At 40.8% G+C, this 15,769-nt stretch overlaps 2 protein-coding genes across 2 annotated transcripts in view; one reads left to right on the top strand and one right to left on the bottom strand.

Moving 5' to 3' along the window:
- The first annotated feature begins 2,896 nt into the window (after positions 1 to 2,896).
- Positions 2,897 to 15,769, top strand: part of LOC146713320 (myelin-oligodendrocyte glycoprotein-like) — a 42,640-nt gene continuing 29,767 nt past the window's right edge. Inside the window, exons 1-3 of the mRNA XM_085446863.1 lie at positions 2,897 to 3,198; positions 3,416 to 3,508; positions 4,444 to 4,806. Coding sequence (XP_085302989.1) covers positions 3,183 to 3,198; positions 3,416 to 3,508; positions 4,444 to 4,806 — 472 coding nt within the window. The 5' untranslated portion in view covers positions 2,897 to 3,182. The remainder of the gene's footprint in view (positions 3,199 to 3,415; positions 3,509 to 4,443; positions 4,807 to 15,769) is intronic.
- Positions 10,022 to 12,906, bottom strand: LOC146713323 (Fc receptor-like protein 5). The gene is made up of 6 exons (XM_085447150.1): positions 12,709 to 12,906; positions 12,589 to 12,624; positions 11,084 to 11,347; positions 10,759 to 11,004; positions 10,489 to 10,683; positions 10,022 to 10,394 (listed from the first exon to the last, which is right to left on the bottom strand). Exons 1-6 carry the CDS (start codon positions 12,737 to 12,739, stop codon positions 10,390 to 10,392), a joined length of 777 nt encoding a protein of 258 aa, XP_085303276.1. The 5' UTR covers positions 12,740 to 12,906; the 3' UTR covers positions 10,022 to 10,389.

Raw genomic sequence — 15,769 nt, 5'->3', positions numbered from 1 at the left:
ACTTGCGAGACTTTATAAAAGGTGTAAGCATCACTGCAGATGCCTTTGTGTCAAAGTAAAATAAAACAAAAATGGTTTTATAAAAATATTCTGCAGTAGATCAAAAAAACGAAAGAACGAACCATTAATCAACAAATGAACATTACCTGATGCTGCTGAATTGAAGCAGAGCAAATTACAGAGGTTTTATTAGAGACACACCTTAGCGTTTTGCAATTTTGCATAATGTTAAAAAGTTTAAATTATTTTAGTAGCCTATTGAACGGCAGAAATTAGGTTTTCTTTTCGGAAGTATTTAAAAAGGAAAAAACAGCGGCTGACAGCGCTGTAAACAACGGAGGTCTTATGCATAACTGTCACGGTTCGCTTGAGGACTCACACGCAGGACTCAGAGGCACAGTCAGTATTTATTACAGTTCCACAAGGTGTATATACAAACAGTGCAGGGGATAGTGCTATATACAAAGCGGTGACAGGGAAAGAGCTCCGGGGAAATCCAGGCAGGGAAAAGACACTTGCTCCTCTTCTGGCTCTCTCACCAAACACTCACACAAAAGGGAATCCACTCGGGGAATGCAGGGTCGGGTCCAGGGGATCTATGTACAGAAGGAAACAAACGTTAGACGTTTTGCACAGGGAAGCAAAAGAGAACTTGCTCAGAGTCGGGCTGCACTGACGCGAGTCACACACAACGATCCAGCGATGAGTAGAAGCCACTCCCTGGCTTAAATGCTGGCTGCGCTGATGAGGCCCAGGTGTTTCCTCTTCAGAGGGGCGTGGGCCAAGGGCGTGAACCCACCATGAGTTCCGCCCTGGCGAGAGAAATGCTCAAGTAACTATGTAACACGTACGTAATCCAATTCCACAACACAGTGTGATGGGAAATCAGCTGTGTTTTTCTGCCCATTTTATTTAGAATCTGGCGCGAACCAGTGAACCAGTCCCTGAATCAGTCACGTGGTACGGACTGCCCGCGAGATCTCGAACGTCACTGCATACGTAATCAAAGCAAGCCTCGATACGCGCTTCACAAAAACGCCCCCGAGATTACCCGACACACGATTCGACGCTTCGACACACAGGACACATCACTATTTGTAACGTTCACTAAAGCTGTTTCTGTCCTGTGATGAGCTCTGAAACCTGACTGAAACTCTCCAATATGTTCGTTTCCCTACAAATGTTCCCAAAAGTTTCTTCAAACAGCTTAATAAACATATAACTTCTTTTATATCGCAAAAGAAAAATCCAAGAGTTATACTCACCTCTCTGCAGGCCCCATATTCAAGGAGAGAACTTAATTTACCAAACTTTAGGAACTTATCTTGCCTCCCAGTACCGATCAGTTTGGATCTGGCTACGTGCAGAGAGGAGTGAGGTTAGATGGGTTCCAATAGAACAACATGAGGTGAACCCCATACTATTAAAATATGTTCCATTTTAGGTACAAAAAAATGTCTATCCAAGTTTACAAACAATTTGATAATATTTAACACCTTCAGCACCTGGCAGGAATCTCACTCGCTTCTGAAATTAAATATCTCTTTTCTTAGAAGGACACCCTTATGGGGCAACCCTGATCTCTCTCATCACATTGCCGACCCAATATTGGGGAGATGGAAGGACAGAAATATTCGAACTGCTGCTGATTAATACAATAATGACACATTTATTGACTTTCAACAACTAAAGGAAAAATTCAAACTTCCCGGACAAAGTTCCTTCAAATTTCTACAAATAAGACAGTGGGTCAAAGAGAAATCCAAAGGGGCTTTTTTCCCCCCCGAGATACCAAAAGAAACTCCTCTTGAAACTTGTCGGGTCATCGTGGCTCAAGAGTTCTTATACAGACGTCCTGTATAAGAAGGGGCAGAGTCGACACTACCCACTGAGGAGACTGAGATCCTTTGGAGTCTGCAGGAGTCTGTTAAGGACATTCTGTGACACTGTGGTAGCATCTGCCTTTTTCTATCCAGTGACTTGCTGTGGGAGTGGATGCGTGGACAGGGACAGGAGCGATACTGATAAACTGGTGCAGAGGTCTAGCTCCATGCTAAGCTGTCCTCTGTCTGTGGAGGCTGTTGGTGAGAGGAGGAAGTTAGTAAAGCTGACATCCATCATGAATAACCCACATCCCCCTCTGCATGAATCTGTGAGTGTGAGTGTGCTGAGCAGCTCCTTTAGTCAGAGACTGAAACACCCTCGCTGCAGGACGGAGCGCTTTTGCAGATCATTCATCTCGACAGCAGTTAGACTCTTTAACTCCTCAATCACGATGTTATGAGTCACTGGACTTTGTGGACATCCACGGTCATCTCTCCATGCATAATGCACCTATTATATGTATGGACGTGTTGCCTGAGCAGGTATATGTATATGTATACATATGTATATTAGTGTGTGCATGTACATGTATATACTTATAGATACTTATAGATATCTATTACTTACATAATAATAGTAGTTGAAGAAGAGAGGAAGAAGAAAGGTTAAATTTATTTCTTGCATTTCCACAAACTTCTGTCCATAATCATATTTATGCTATCGTTGTATATACTGTATTATCTTAATATTTTGTATTTGTTTGTATTTTATTTCTATTTTCTTCTGATATATGTACCTGAGCTGAGGTAATGCACAAATTTTCCTGCTGTGGGGTCAATAAAGTCTTATCTTATCTTATAAAAACACAGAACTTGTTCAAAGCACTTGGTTCCCAGTATTTAGATACCTAAAGTTTCAATGAATATGTCCATCATCAGGCAAATTTGACCAAACTAGGAAATACTTATGCAAAAGTTCATGCTGGGGATCAATAAAATACTCTGATTATCTGTTCCTGTTTTACTTTGGTAGTCATTTATTGAGCTTTGTTTACTTTCTGTTTGTCTTACAGTTTTCATTTATACATTTTTAAGTAGTAATTGATTATAGGCTGCTATAGTGGAAACATGTTTAGTTTATAGTACAATTATTAAACAAAAGATAAAAGTCAGTTTGTCTGCCTAGTTGCGGCTGCTGGTTCACCGTTCACCTGGAAGATTCCAGAACATTCAGGTAAGGACGCTACGGGATCGCTACCTGAGGACAGCGGTAGGTCCTGCCTACAAGAAAATCACGAGCACGCCCAAGTGTGAGCGAATAGAAACTAAGGAACACTTCGTTCAGTCATTGTGGCATTTATGGATTCGATGAAAGGTTTGTTCTTGGTTTACTGACAGTTTTAATTTGACTTGACGCATGGTGAAAACCTCTGTGTCACTTGTGGCGTTTTTACACCTTATGTCAACGTGACACCTGTTGTGTGACGTTTTTCTAGATGATTCTTTTAAAAAGACAGTAAAGTGACTGGAAACACACGAAAACAGATCGTTTTATGTTTTAGGTTTGATCTCTTCTTTTTTTTTCTGTTCAGTTTTTAGAACAGCTGAGATGTCTGGTGCGACGTCTTCCGTCTGGCTCTGGTTGATTTTGGTGTTCGCCATCTTCATCAAGTCTTCCTCGGCTGGTGAGTTCAGCTGTTTCCTGATATATGAAATGATTGTGGACCCACTTGAGTGAAATATTTTTAGGTTAGTTCGGTAAATGTCAGTGTACGTGTGTTAAAGTAGTTCTTATTTAATAAGCGCAGTTGAGAACCACTTCCTTATTCCCTATTGCGTCGACGTCACCTCACTGTTATGTAATGCCTCGGCCTGAGCGCTTCAGTTTGAAGTGAGAGTTTGAAATATTTAATTTTATATTTATGAGCCAATTTTACTATAATTTAACACTGTCACTAAGCCTATGTTTGACTCTAATGATGAAATAACTTATTATATGTAGGACGGAGGTTTTTTCCTACTTAAAATAAGCCATTAGGGTGTGAGTACATAGCTAAAGCAAAGACAGTGACTCAGTGCTGTCTGTTCGTCTTATATAAGTAAAGCATGTTTAGACTTCAGCAAGTTCAATCTCACTGACAAAAACATGTTTAAAAAAAAGAAAGCTCAAACTAGGCAGCAATCGGTGGTTTACAGTATATACATATTATTTTATGGATGGATATTAGCTCAACATGTTGAAATGTATTAAGTGACATTTGCTTAGGTCTTTATTTCCATTCCTAAAAGGTTTTCATGATTTTTGTTTTTAAAAATGTCACCAATAGACACTTACTAATGATTACAGGAGGTTTTAGGGGCCTGCAGGATGCTGGGCTTAATGTACATCACCTGAAACACTGAAGTTTGTAGTGAAAATGTGTTATATACCTCAATTACACCTGAAATTTACTTGTATTATGTATTTTATTTAATATAAACTGGGGTTATTATAAGTGTATCAAATGGACACTCTGGTCCCGTTCAGCTGAGCTCAGGGGTTTCTGACTGTTGATCTTTGCGCTGTTTGGCTGGGGTAAATATCAACATTTCATTTGCTCCGTTTTTGTCTCCCTTTCAGGACAGATAAATATTACTGCTGTGCTCGGTGAAAATGCCATTTTGCCATGTCGAGTTTTGGATGGTAACAAAACCATCAATGGCCTAGAGTGGAGCAAACCTGAGCTGGAGACAGAATATGTCCTGTTGTACCGGGATGGACACTTGGACTTATTCAAGCAGCATCCATCCTTTAAGGACCGGGTGGATCTGCAGAACAGACAGATGAAGGATGGAAACGTGTCTTTGATTCTGAAGAATGTGATGACTGCTGATGCTGGAATATACGCAGTCCGTAAGATTCCAGAAACAAAGCGCAGGAAGAGAGCATATCTGGGCGGTGATCCCATCTGCATCATCACACTGAGTGTTGTTGATCCTCCAGGTGAGTGAGTAGAGTTGAGTGTGTGTGTGATCAGAGGTGAAGCTGCTTCCTGCTTGTTGATGTTTGTTTCTAAAGATGTTGTTGATGAGACTTTGTAGAAAGCAGCTGGTCTGAGTGATGTGATCAGAGTGCAGTAGATAATGTCTGACAGCAGTTTGAAGAGGAAATGGATTCTGTTCTGTTCTTCACTCATCACCTACCTGACAGCTGACACCTCACACCTGTTTCTCACCTGCAGGTCAGCGTATTGGACTCGAGATTGTTCTGCCAATAGCCACCGCTGTGCTGCTTGTTGTTGCGATCATATTAATCTACAGAAGATGCAAAAAACAGGATCCAAACGAACCAGACGACTGTGACTCACCTGACAAGAGTTTGTTGTCCTGATTCACTGTTTTTTGTTTTCAGTAATTTCTTCCCAAGCTGGGAATTTTATTTTACATGTCTTTTTCTGACACATGCCACACTCATTAAGCTAGCCCACGTGTGATTAGCTGAGCTGTGTTTGGCATGTTGGATTCAAGGCATGTCCCCCTCCTTGAATTGCCACCTTATCGTGGTGGAGGGGTTTGTGAGCTCAGACGATCCTGGGAGCTGAGTTGTCTGGAGCGTTCAGCTCTTGGTAGGGTCTCCCATGACAAACAGGTCCCAGGTGATGAGCCAGACTAAGAGCAATTCAGTAACATTTAACCATGATCAAATTAGGCTTTCTGTAACGTTGTTTTTGTACATTTTGGTTGTATAGACAGGTTAAAATACAGCCATTTCTCTCAGTCGGTTACCTTTTATCTTTAATGTGATTGTATTATGTCTGAGTAAGGGTCTGTGTCCACAGGAAGCTGTTTTTCCTTTTAATAGCTCCTCTCTCAAACACTTATTGATGCCAGCTGCCTGTTAGCATAAGCTTATACTCCTTCACAGTTGACAGAGTCTGGAAACCAGGATAAAAATGGCTGATTTTTTTCATAGTTTGTCCAAAAACAGCTTCCTGTTGATAAAAACCTTTAATCTGCAACTCCACATGTTTGTAGTCCAGCAGTTTTCAAACATCGAGTCTCTGCTTGTGCAAAACAAACAAGTATCTGCTGATGCTGTGACCTGGGAATAAAATTTAATCTCCATCATTATTTTTTTTTTAAGATTAATTGACAATGATTCAGTTCCTGAAATGAGACACAGGAGAAAATATTTGAGAACTGCTGATTTAGTGGATTGAGAAGCACAAAACTTAGAAGTTATTATACTGTATATGTTTACAACGTGGAAATTTTCTGTGTACAAGGCCTGAAATGTTTGCGAATGTATTAACGTGGTGTTTTGTATTGAAGTGATTCTGTTTGAGTTCAGATATCTGACATTAAAGTACTGTCATGGTTTGTTTGTTTTTGTCTTTTTTTGTTTGTGTATTTTTTCAACCACTTGGAAGCAGAAAAGCAGCTGAAAATTAAAGATTAGACTCAACTTCACTGAAGCACAAGGAGCTTCCTTCTACAAACAGATGCTGTAAACACTGGCACTGTGTCTATGATGTGGTTTACAGCTCCATTACAAAGTGACATTGTAACCTGTACAAATTTATAAAGACACAGGAATACTGTAATGTGTTACATGTTTTAAATGTGAACTTGCTCCAGCTTCATTTAAGAGCTGAGCTAAACAGACATAGATTCAATCTTTCCACACACAGTTTGGTCCACAGAGATGTTAGTCATGTCTTCTGATCAGATCTCTTCTTTCTCTGTGGTTTTACTTCCTGCTGTGTTTTCAGGGCTCTGAATGTGTGCTTAAACAATTTAGAAAGGTTCACTTATTGTTAGTGATGCAGCATTTTAAAGGCTGTTACTCAGAGGTCATAAGTAAATCTGCCAAACTGTCATGTCTGTATAAACCAATCAGATCTCATTCTGCACTCAGATCTGTGTTTGTAGCTCAGGCTGACATTTGAGTGAGGAAACATTCACCTGTGTTTCTAACATGTATTCAAGGCTCCATTAATATATTTTAGAGCAGCAGGAACTGAACTTGGTGCAGAAATGTCTGAATGACGTGTTGAGACGTCAAAGAAAAACATTCCTGAGTGCTGACGCACCCAGTGAGCCAGAGGCTCCTTAACGTGGATCCCAACACAAGGTAGACAGGTTTTCAAAAATGATGATGTTCTTTAACTGATGTAATCTAACACTGTGTAACACTTATTTTTCTTTTTTAATAATAGAACCTCTTTTAACCTTGAATGTTCCCAAACACATTTAAGAATGTTGTGGGAACGTTTCTTGTTACTTGGGACACTTTACAGCTGCTGACGTCCAAGAAGATTAATAACGTTCGTAAGATAACTGTGCTTTTATGGAGGCTGTTAAGTCAAATATTTAGTACATGACGTAAATCCACACTCGTGCATCTACAGGCTGAACGACAGCCGAATTCCACATCTGCACATTTCTTCTGTGTAAGAGCAGCTCTGTGTCAGACGGTCTCCAAACCCTCAGAAGAAACACTTTAGTATTTGTCTGCGTCAAAATGTAGATTACAGATCTTAATTAATGCTGTTACAGGTACAGTAAAAACAATATGAGAACAATCACAGTCATTATTTACTGAAGCGAAAAATTAATATTAACATGTCCCACCCTCTGAATATAAATATAACAGCCTCTTCAGAGGAAAATCACGCTCAGGGACAAACTGGAGAACAACACAGGTCGGGACGCTGACTCCATCCCAAACCATCAGGAATTGTAATGTGTCTGTGGTTTTCACTATATTATGTTTTCTTTATGTGACTGAAATAATTAATTTTCCTGATAATACTTGCTGATGAGGACAGATGTTCAAATTTTAGTAGATAATCATTTAATTTGTTATTGTTATTTCCACTGAGAACAAATTCAGTTATAAGTATAAAAACTACGGTGCATTTTACATTATTGGATAGTAGAGAAGAGCCATTCTATGAATGCTGTTAAGTATGAATGCTGTTAAGTATTTGTATAAGTATCAGAATCAGAATCAGAATACTTTATTGATCCCTGGGGGAAATTATTTTTTGTTACAGTGCTCCATTTTAAACCAACATTAAGACAAGACAGACAATACACTAACTAAGAATAGTACAATATATACATATATATACATACATACATACATAAGTCACTTATAAATAAATAGTTGGAAAAGAAACGTGTAGTTGTAGCAGCAAACAGTGTGTTAAGTGGATGCGTTGTACAGGGAGATGGCCACAGGCAGGAATGATTTCCTGTGTCGTTCAGTGGTGCTTTTCGGTAATCTCAGTCTCTCACTGAACGAGCTCCTGTGACTGACCAACATGTCATGGAGTGGGTGGGAGGTGTTATCCAACATTGTCTTTATCTTGGACAGCATCCGCCTCTCCGACACCACCTTGAGGGAGTCCAGCTCCATCCCCACAACATTGCTGGCCTTACGGATCAGTTTATTAAGTCTGTTGGCATCTGCGACCCTCAGCCTGCTCCCCCAGCATGCAACAGCATAGAGGATCGCACTGGCCACCACAGACTCATAGAAAATCCTCAGCATTTTCTGGCAGATGTTGAAGGACCTCAGTCGCCTCAAAAAATAGAGACGACTCTGGCCCTTCCTGTAAAGTGCTGTGGTGTTTTTAGCCCAGTCCAGTTTATTGTCAATGTGTACTCCAAGGTATTTATAGTCCTCTACAATGTCAACACTGACCCCCTGGATTGAAACAGGGGTCAAGTGTTTCCTGGTCTTCCTGAAGTCCACGATCAGTTCCTTGGTCTTTGCCACGTTGAGCTGCAGATGATTCTGCTCACACCACGTGACAAAGGAGTCGACCACAGCCCGGTACTCTGTCTCATCATCCCTGCTGATGCATCCAACCAGTATATCACACCTATGAGGAGTGTTTCAATATTTATATCTTTTATTAGATGTACATGTGGTTTTGTTATTTGCCTTTTGGTTGGAAGTACACTGAGAGAGGACTTTTTTTTATTAGTGATCTTAATAATATTTTTTTTCATATTAATGTAATTTTTAATTTAATTTAATGTTATTTCATTTTTTTTAAATAAATCTACTGGGCACTGTAATGATGTTAACAACATATAATTAGTGCATAAACATACATACCTAAAGGCGTAACTTTGGCATCCTAAGTTCCAATAGTGACTATAATAAAATGTGATGTATTGCTGCTCTATGATATATTTTTAAACTATTTGTTTGTTTGTCAAAGCTGCTGGAAAGATATGTTAAGTCTTTGTATTTACATTTAAAATTCATTATATGTGAAAATGTACTTTTCTTTATTTCTGTTCAAAGAATGATCTTTCTAACTGTAGTAGTGAAGACAGCTTTAAAGAAAACCCTATTTCAGTAAGGCAGCTGCACTCATCTGCTTCTCAGAGTTACACCATTACAACAGCTTACTTCCTCAAAAAAATGTGCTCCCAAATTCCTCCCCTCACCAATAAACCTAAACCCACCAACTGCATCCGGGAGAAAACGTGAAATGGACACACATGCAGAACTTGCAATGCAGATAGGAGAAGAATATATTTACAATAAAAAAGTAGTCAGAAGTGAGCAATTAATGCACGATTACATTTTAGGGACCTTACTTGCCAGAAACAATTAAGCTAGGCTGCTAATATGTGTTTATATTTAATGTTTTGATAATGTCTGTTTAAAGATTTGCCATTGACTATTTTCATGTTGGCTTGAAATAAAATATCTCCCTCTGCTGGTACTGCGGCTTACTGCAACTTCTGCATGCACACAGCCATAGCCTCAATACTGACATCATTACTCTAGTCCAGGGGTGCCCAATCCCGGTCCTCCAGAGCTACTATCCTGCAGCTTTTAGATGCATCCCTACTCCAACACAGCTGAATCAAATGGTTTGATCTCTTCAGCATGCCATCATGTTTGGCAAAGGCCTGATAACAAGCCATTCATTTGATTCAGGTGTGTGGGAACAAGGATGCATCTAAAAGCTGCAGGACGGTAGCTCTCGAGGACCAGGATTGGGCACCCCTGCTCTAGTCCAATCATCTTCTTTTTAACCTTTTTTTGAGCCAATCAGCTGCCACTCTGCACGGTTTAAATCTCAGTGCTCTTCTGTCATTTTCCTTTTTAGACTCTAATTCACTTAATCCACCTCCTCCACATCTCCACTTTGAGAGATACCTCAGTCAGAGCTCCATCTAAACCACAGTCTTCATCAGCCCTCTGTCATACACAAATTTAACATGAGGAATTGAGGACTAACAAAGATAATTAGTTTATTGATTTTAAACAAAATATGGTTACCGTGTGAGTAAACATCAGTCACATGTGGTTGATACACCAAAAACGTCAGAAAGCAAAAACGTCCTCCTTCACTTTTGGTGTCTGTGCTGGCAGATGTTCTCACACACTGTAAAAAACGTAATCATTACAAAAACACGGAGTAAAAGTAACCAATTGATTTACAACTCGAAACATCAGAACACATTTAATTTTTTAAGTTAAGGTAGAGGTTCAGATGTGGTGCTCTTTGTTGATGCAGTGATGTTGTAATTACAGTCATCATCCAGTCCCTGCTCAGCCTGGTGGGGTGGGCCAAGAGAAGACAGAGTTTAAACAAAGAGAGGAATTTATCATCAGCATATTGATTGATCAGTGAATGATTCACAGAGTTACCTTTGGTTCTGTGTTGATATAAAGATACCAAGAGGAGAGTGGAGATCAAATATGGACAGATCACCAGCAGGTGGAGGACTAGTCTGAAATTAGGATGGCAGAGGGAGCAGCCAGGGTTTGGAGCTGTTGTGGTGGACAGTGATGTGGATGTGAGAAAAGTTGTTGTGGTGGGTGAAGGTGTCGGTGTAGGTTTATCTGAAGAGAAAATCGTAGTTGTTAGTGTGAATATGTGCATTAAATTAGAGGTGAAATCAGAGTGAAGCTCCTCACCTGTGACAGTGATCCAGCTGGATGGAGACTCTCCATGACCGCTGATGTCACACTTGTAGAGGCCTTCATCAGACCTGGAAACATGCTGGATGGTCATGTGACCTGTAGGCTGCTTCCTGATGAGGGAGCCATCTTTATAGAAAGCAGCTGGGAGGTTGGAGGGAGTGGTCTTTGTTTTACAGAGCAGAGTGACGTCATCTCCCTCCATCACAGGGAGGACAGGACTCTGCAGGATCACTGATCCACCTCAACACAGAGACAAACTACAGCATTTCATCCATTTACACACAGCTTCATCAACACTAACTCCACACACTCAGCTTACCAGTGACTGTCAGGTTAACCATGTTACTGATGGGACCCTCTCTGGACTCACACCAGTAAACTCCACTGTCCCATGGGTAGATGTAGTTTATGTCACAGGACGAACCAGCTGATGTTCCCCACCCATCTCCACACTGAGTCCTCTGTTGTTTGCTTGTGTTTCTCCTCAGAGTCCATCCAGCAGAGCTGTCGTCCTCCTCACAGCTCAGAGACACAAAGTCTCCGTTAAAGAACTGAGAGCTGCTGGGACTCACAGTCACACGAGCTGTGAGGAAAGGGGGAGAATATATAATATTTGCATGTGATTGGCTTGGTTGAATCAATACACGAGAACCCGATCCTGTGGCCCATGATGGCGAAGCTGAAACACATTACAGAGCAGAGCCAAGTTCACAAATTTATTGAGATTTTAAATATCTCCTGTTCATCTCAGTAAATGAATCAGCGTCTAAACTTTCCTTTTTTAGGGAGATTCGAAATTTGGGCAAAAGAAGGCAATGTGGTGCAGACAAGGCGGGAAAAGTCATGTTTCTCAGGAAAACTGAATCTTGAAACAAACTGAATAACTGGAATGTTTATTCATTGTTTTTTTTTATATATTTGTTTTTTAAGAGTTAGTATTTACTGGTGTTACATTTTCATATCAAATACAAGTTAAGTCCATCTGTACATCCAATTTATGCTGCTTATCTGGGCTTGGGTGGCTGGGGAAACACTCTGAGCTGAAATTTCCCAGGGACATCAACATGCTCCTGAGGCAGCCTAGAGGTGCCCTGCAACATCCAGAGCCTTCAGGAACTCAGGATGAATCTCATCAATCCCAGTCAAGGTTAGCAGCTTGCCACCAAACAATGAACAATGTTTGTAGAATACCGCTTCCCTCTCCTGCATCATCTGACAATTGCCAGAGTCGCTTTGATGCTGACCAAAAGTCACGTTTCATTGTCCCACTGAACTCCCAAACCTAAGTTTTTACAAAACCGTACTCCGCTCGTCCTGCCAGCACCTGTTATCTCCTTCTGGAGTCCCACGGACTAATAAAGCCCAGTAAGACTCCTCCTGCATGACGGCTCCCTTCAGCTCCAGTGTCCATCATCTGGTTCTGGGATTACTGCAGAGACAGGTGCCATCAACCTTGCAGGATTCTCTGCAATAGAGGTGCAGAACATTGTCCAATCTGGCTCACTGCCCCCAGCCTCCATTACAAAGCAATCAAACCAATGCTGGAGGTGGGAGTTGAAATTTCGTGGAGTGAGGGCTCTGACAGATGTTCCCAGTGCACCCTCAGAACAAAAGAGTATCTGGATGATGAATTCTCCAACACCCCATCAAGGATACAAGTTAAGCCGCTTATTTAAATAAAATATAAATAATGGAGACAGTCAGCAGGAGTGAGATAAGACTGATCTGTTTTTATACATTTTCTTTCACCATGTTTTAATAGCCTCTTGCAGCCTCCTGAGAGAGTGAGTCAGGTTTACAGTGTGACAGAAGAAGGTTACTGACCTTGGTTTGTGGTGCAGCTCAGCAGTGAGATCAGAACTAAAGAGAAATTAAACTCAGGTTAGTTCAGAGTTTCACATTCAACAAGACAGCAGAGGCATGAAAAACACAGAGTGAGCTTACAGAGCAGACACAGCAGAGACGTTTCCTCCATCCTGCTGCTCAATGATATCACACCAGCTCTGAGATCAGTTCATGGTTACACTGAGTAAAACCCTCCTCTTCCTCTTTCTCTGTCTCTGGGTCTTAGACTTGTGGTTAGAAAAAACCTTGTGTGAAAAAGCTTTGTGTGTTTATTTCTCTGCTTCCTTGAAACCAAAGTTTTACACGTTTCAACTGAATATTGAATAAGAATTAAAGGCAACAATATCTACGACTGACAGTTGACCTTGAATGCAACACCAGTACCTGTATGATGCCTTCACTGACTCTCCGACCTCTTTTAATGGATGTTTTCTCAGCTCTTTGAAATAATTATATTGACTGCATTGATGTAATTATTGATTTAATTAATAATATCGCAGATTGAGCCAAACAAACTGTGTCTTCCTGTAGTTGACTGCACATTAACTGTGCAAACTTTAGTTGCTTTTGTGCTTCTCTCTGTTCCAACCACTGACTTGTGGTCCAAAAGACTAAATAACTTGAATGGCTGCACAACATTAGACTACACGTCACGCCCTGGTTAATGTTTGTGAAGGTCTGAGGAGACGTGCTGCATACAGTGAGCTTTGTTCATGTACCTGCAGTGACAACACAGATCACAAATCTTGTGTTTCTCCTCAGAATCTATCTGTCAGTTAAGTTAATACATTATTATTCCTACATTATTCATGAAAACATTTATGTTACTTGGGATACAATATAGTTTTTCAGTTATCGTTTTAATAGTTATTAGTTACAAGACAGCAGAGGCATGAAAAACACAAAGTGAACTTACAGAGCAGACACAGCAGAGACGTTTCCTCCATCCTGCTGCTCAATGACATCAGACCAACACTGAGATCAGTTCAGAGTCACATCAAGTAAAACCCTCATCTTCCTCCTTCTCCTTTTCATCTTCCTCTTTCTCGTTGACTGTCTCAGAGTCGTGGCTTCTTCTCCACTAAACACCATGAGAAAGTTTCAGTTTTTGGTTAAAACAAACCAGAAAGAAAATGTAAATGCTGAAACAGAAAGACTTGGATTGAAGCAAAATCTACAACTGACAGTAGTTTTGTTGACAACGTCTTATCAATAATAAATTAATGTTTTTAGGTTGATAGAGGCAAGTATTTCATTTTTTTCTGTATCGGTTAACTGACCTAGTCTTAGTACCAAGAAGTTCCAGCTTCTCTGTGTTTTAATCTCTGAAACGTGGACAGACACTGTGTGAATACGCGAGATCAGACCACATGTCATGCTCTGGCTGATGTGCTGCTATGAGATCTCTTCTTTCTGCTCTCAAACTACCAGATATTTTTTTGCAAATCCTCAAAACATTAACTCTGCATGCTGTTACGGTTGATATGACAGAAATCCAGCTGAACGTGTCTGAGAGAAACCACATCACACACACAGAGCATGTGTAACTGTAGAAAACACCCAGAGTCAGTGAGTATCTCCCCATAATGTTCAGATAAGACGGTGTGACATGGGTCTCTTTATAGCTGAAACAAAAATGGTTATAAATCAGTTTTTTGATGACTGTTAAAGCAAGTTTCCTGCTTAACGGTCACACAGAGTTGACAGAAAACATTTTCTGTATTACTGAATCTCAGCAATAACTTTGTGTTGTCTTATTTTGATTGTTGTTGATTTCATTTCATTTGAAACATTTAAGGTCTTCACTTCCAAAGCAGTGAAATAAAAAAAACTAAACTAAACTAAATAACTAAAAATAGCTGTGATGTCAGTAAGTACACTCCCGTTCCAATTGTAGAAGGGTTGCGCTGCGTTCTCGGGAAGTCGGGACTCCTGTGTCAACTTACGAAGTCTGGAATAGTGAAAAGGTGAGTACGGACTCTTGTACATGAGTATTGAGAAACGGCCTAACAGTCTGCAGTCTATGAACTAACCTCACCAAACCCAGCTAACAATGTTAGCTTGGTGACGAGCATTCATCATTAATAGTAATAAAAATCACACAACAATAATACATCGAAGATACTGAAGTTTCGCCCATCTCATTCTTCTTATGAAATGATGTCGGAAATGGATTCCTGCCTGTGCACTGCTGCCTCTGGGTCCATTGTGTGACTGATGCCACCAACATTAACAGGACACTTACATTACAGCCTTTATTGCTCGTTTTGTTTGGATTTACAGTAATCAGAATCAGAGAAACTGTATTAATCCCAAACTGAAATTGAGTTTAAAAATAATTTCTTTTTAAAAAAAGAAAGAGTCCTAGGTTGTACTTGAACATGGGCTGGCCGCTCTCAGCCCTGCGATATATGACTACATACATGCTCAGCCAACTGAGCTAAACCTGTGCCTGCATTAAACTGCATTTAATCGCCAAAATTGGAGAAGAGAGAACTGACTCCCTCTTCCCGCGCCACCACACCCACTCACACATGCAGGGCCTTGGGGTGCAGGTGTGTCACCAGGGTGCAGGGGAGGCATCCTCCCTCTGTCCCCTTCTGGCCGCCTGTGCCTCAATTTTATTCCACAACTTAGACATCCACATTACTCACACTCTCATAACACATACATATAGGGCCTTTTGGATGGGCACATTACATGGCGTCCAGAGGACAGTCTGTGTATTGAAAATCACCTCTGGCGCTGGTGCCCATTTCTCAATTTTAAATCCATGTAGACATTGAGGGTTTCCAGGAGGGGCTGTGCTGACACCTGCTGCTCTCCCGTGTTTTAAATTTAGAACAGCACGCAGCAACACTACATACGAGCAGGTGGAGGGAGGTTTGGGGTCTTCACACCCCCCCGTTCTCTGTTAGCCATCAGGGCTGGGCGGAGGTGTTGGCCGTCCGGTTGGGTTCTGGGATGCGAGCCTCTCTGCTACTACTGAGCCGGGGGCGATCTGCTTGTCTCCACCTCAGGGGAAAGGGTAACATCTCCTGGGTTAAAGTAAAGTAAATCCGTTGGGCATCTTTCCAAACGGGAAGGGAAAAAAAACAAAAAAACCCCCAAAAAAACAAAATTGGAAGGCATAGAGAGGGGATAGCCTAACATATGGAAC

Source organism: Copadichromis virginalis, linkage group LG3, assembly GCF_057382275.1.
Source record: "Copadichromis virginalis isolate Kocher_CV1m ecotype Utaka linkage group LG3, C_Virginalis_male_GT1.1, whole genome shotgun sequence".
Taxonomy (NCBI): domain Eukaryota; kingdom Metazoa; phylum Chordata; class Actinopteri; order Cichliformes; family Cichlidae; genus Copadichromis; species Copadichromis virginalis.
This window is presented reverse-complemented; position numbering and strand designations above follow the sequence as displayed.

What these genes read in the sequence shown, in the direction of transcription:
- LOC146713323 (XM_085447150.1), bottom strand. Translation starts at nt 12,739, where the DNA reads ATGGAGGAAACGTCTCTGCTGTGTCTGCTCT. An exon ending in GAGCTGCACCACAAACCAAG is followed by an intron (nt 11,348 to 12,588) that starts GTCAGTAACCTT and finishes CTTTCCTCACAG; the next exon opens with CTCGTGTGACTGTGAGTCCC. An exon ending in CAGCTGGATCACTGTCACAG is followed by an intron (nt 10,684 to 10,758) that starts GTGAGGAGCTTC and finishes TTTTCTCTTCAG; the next exon opens with ATAAACCTACACCGACACCT.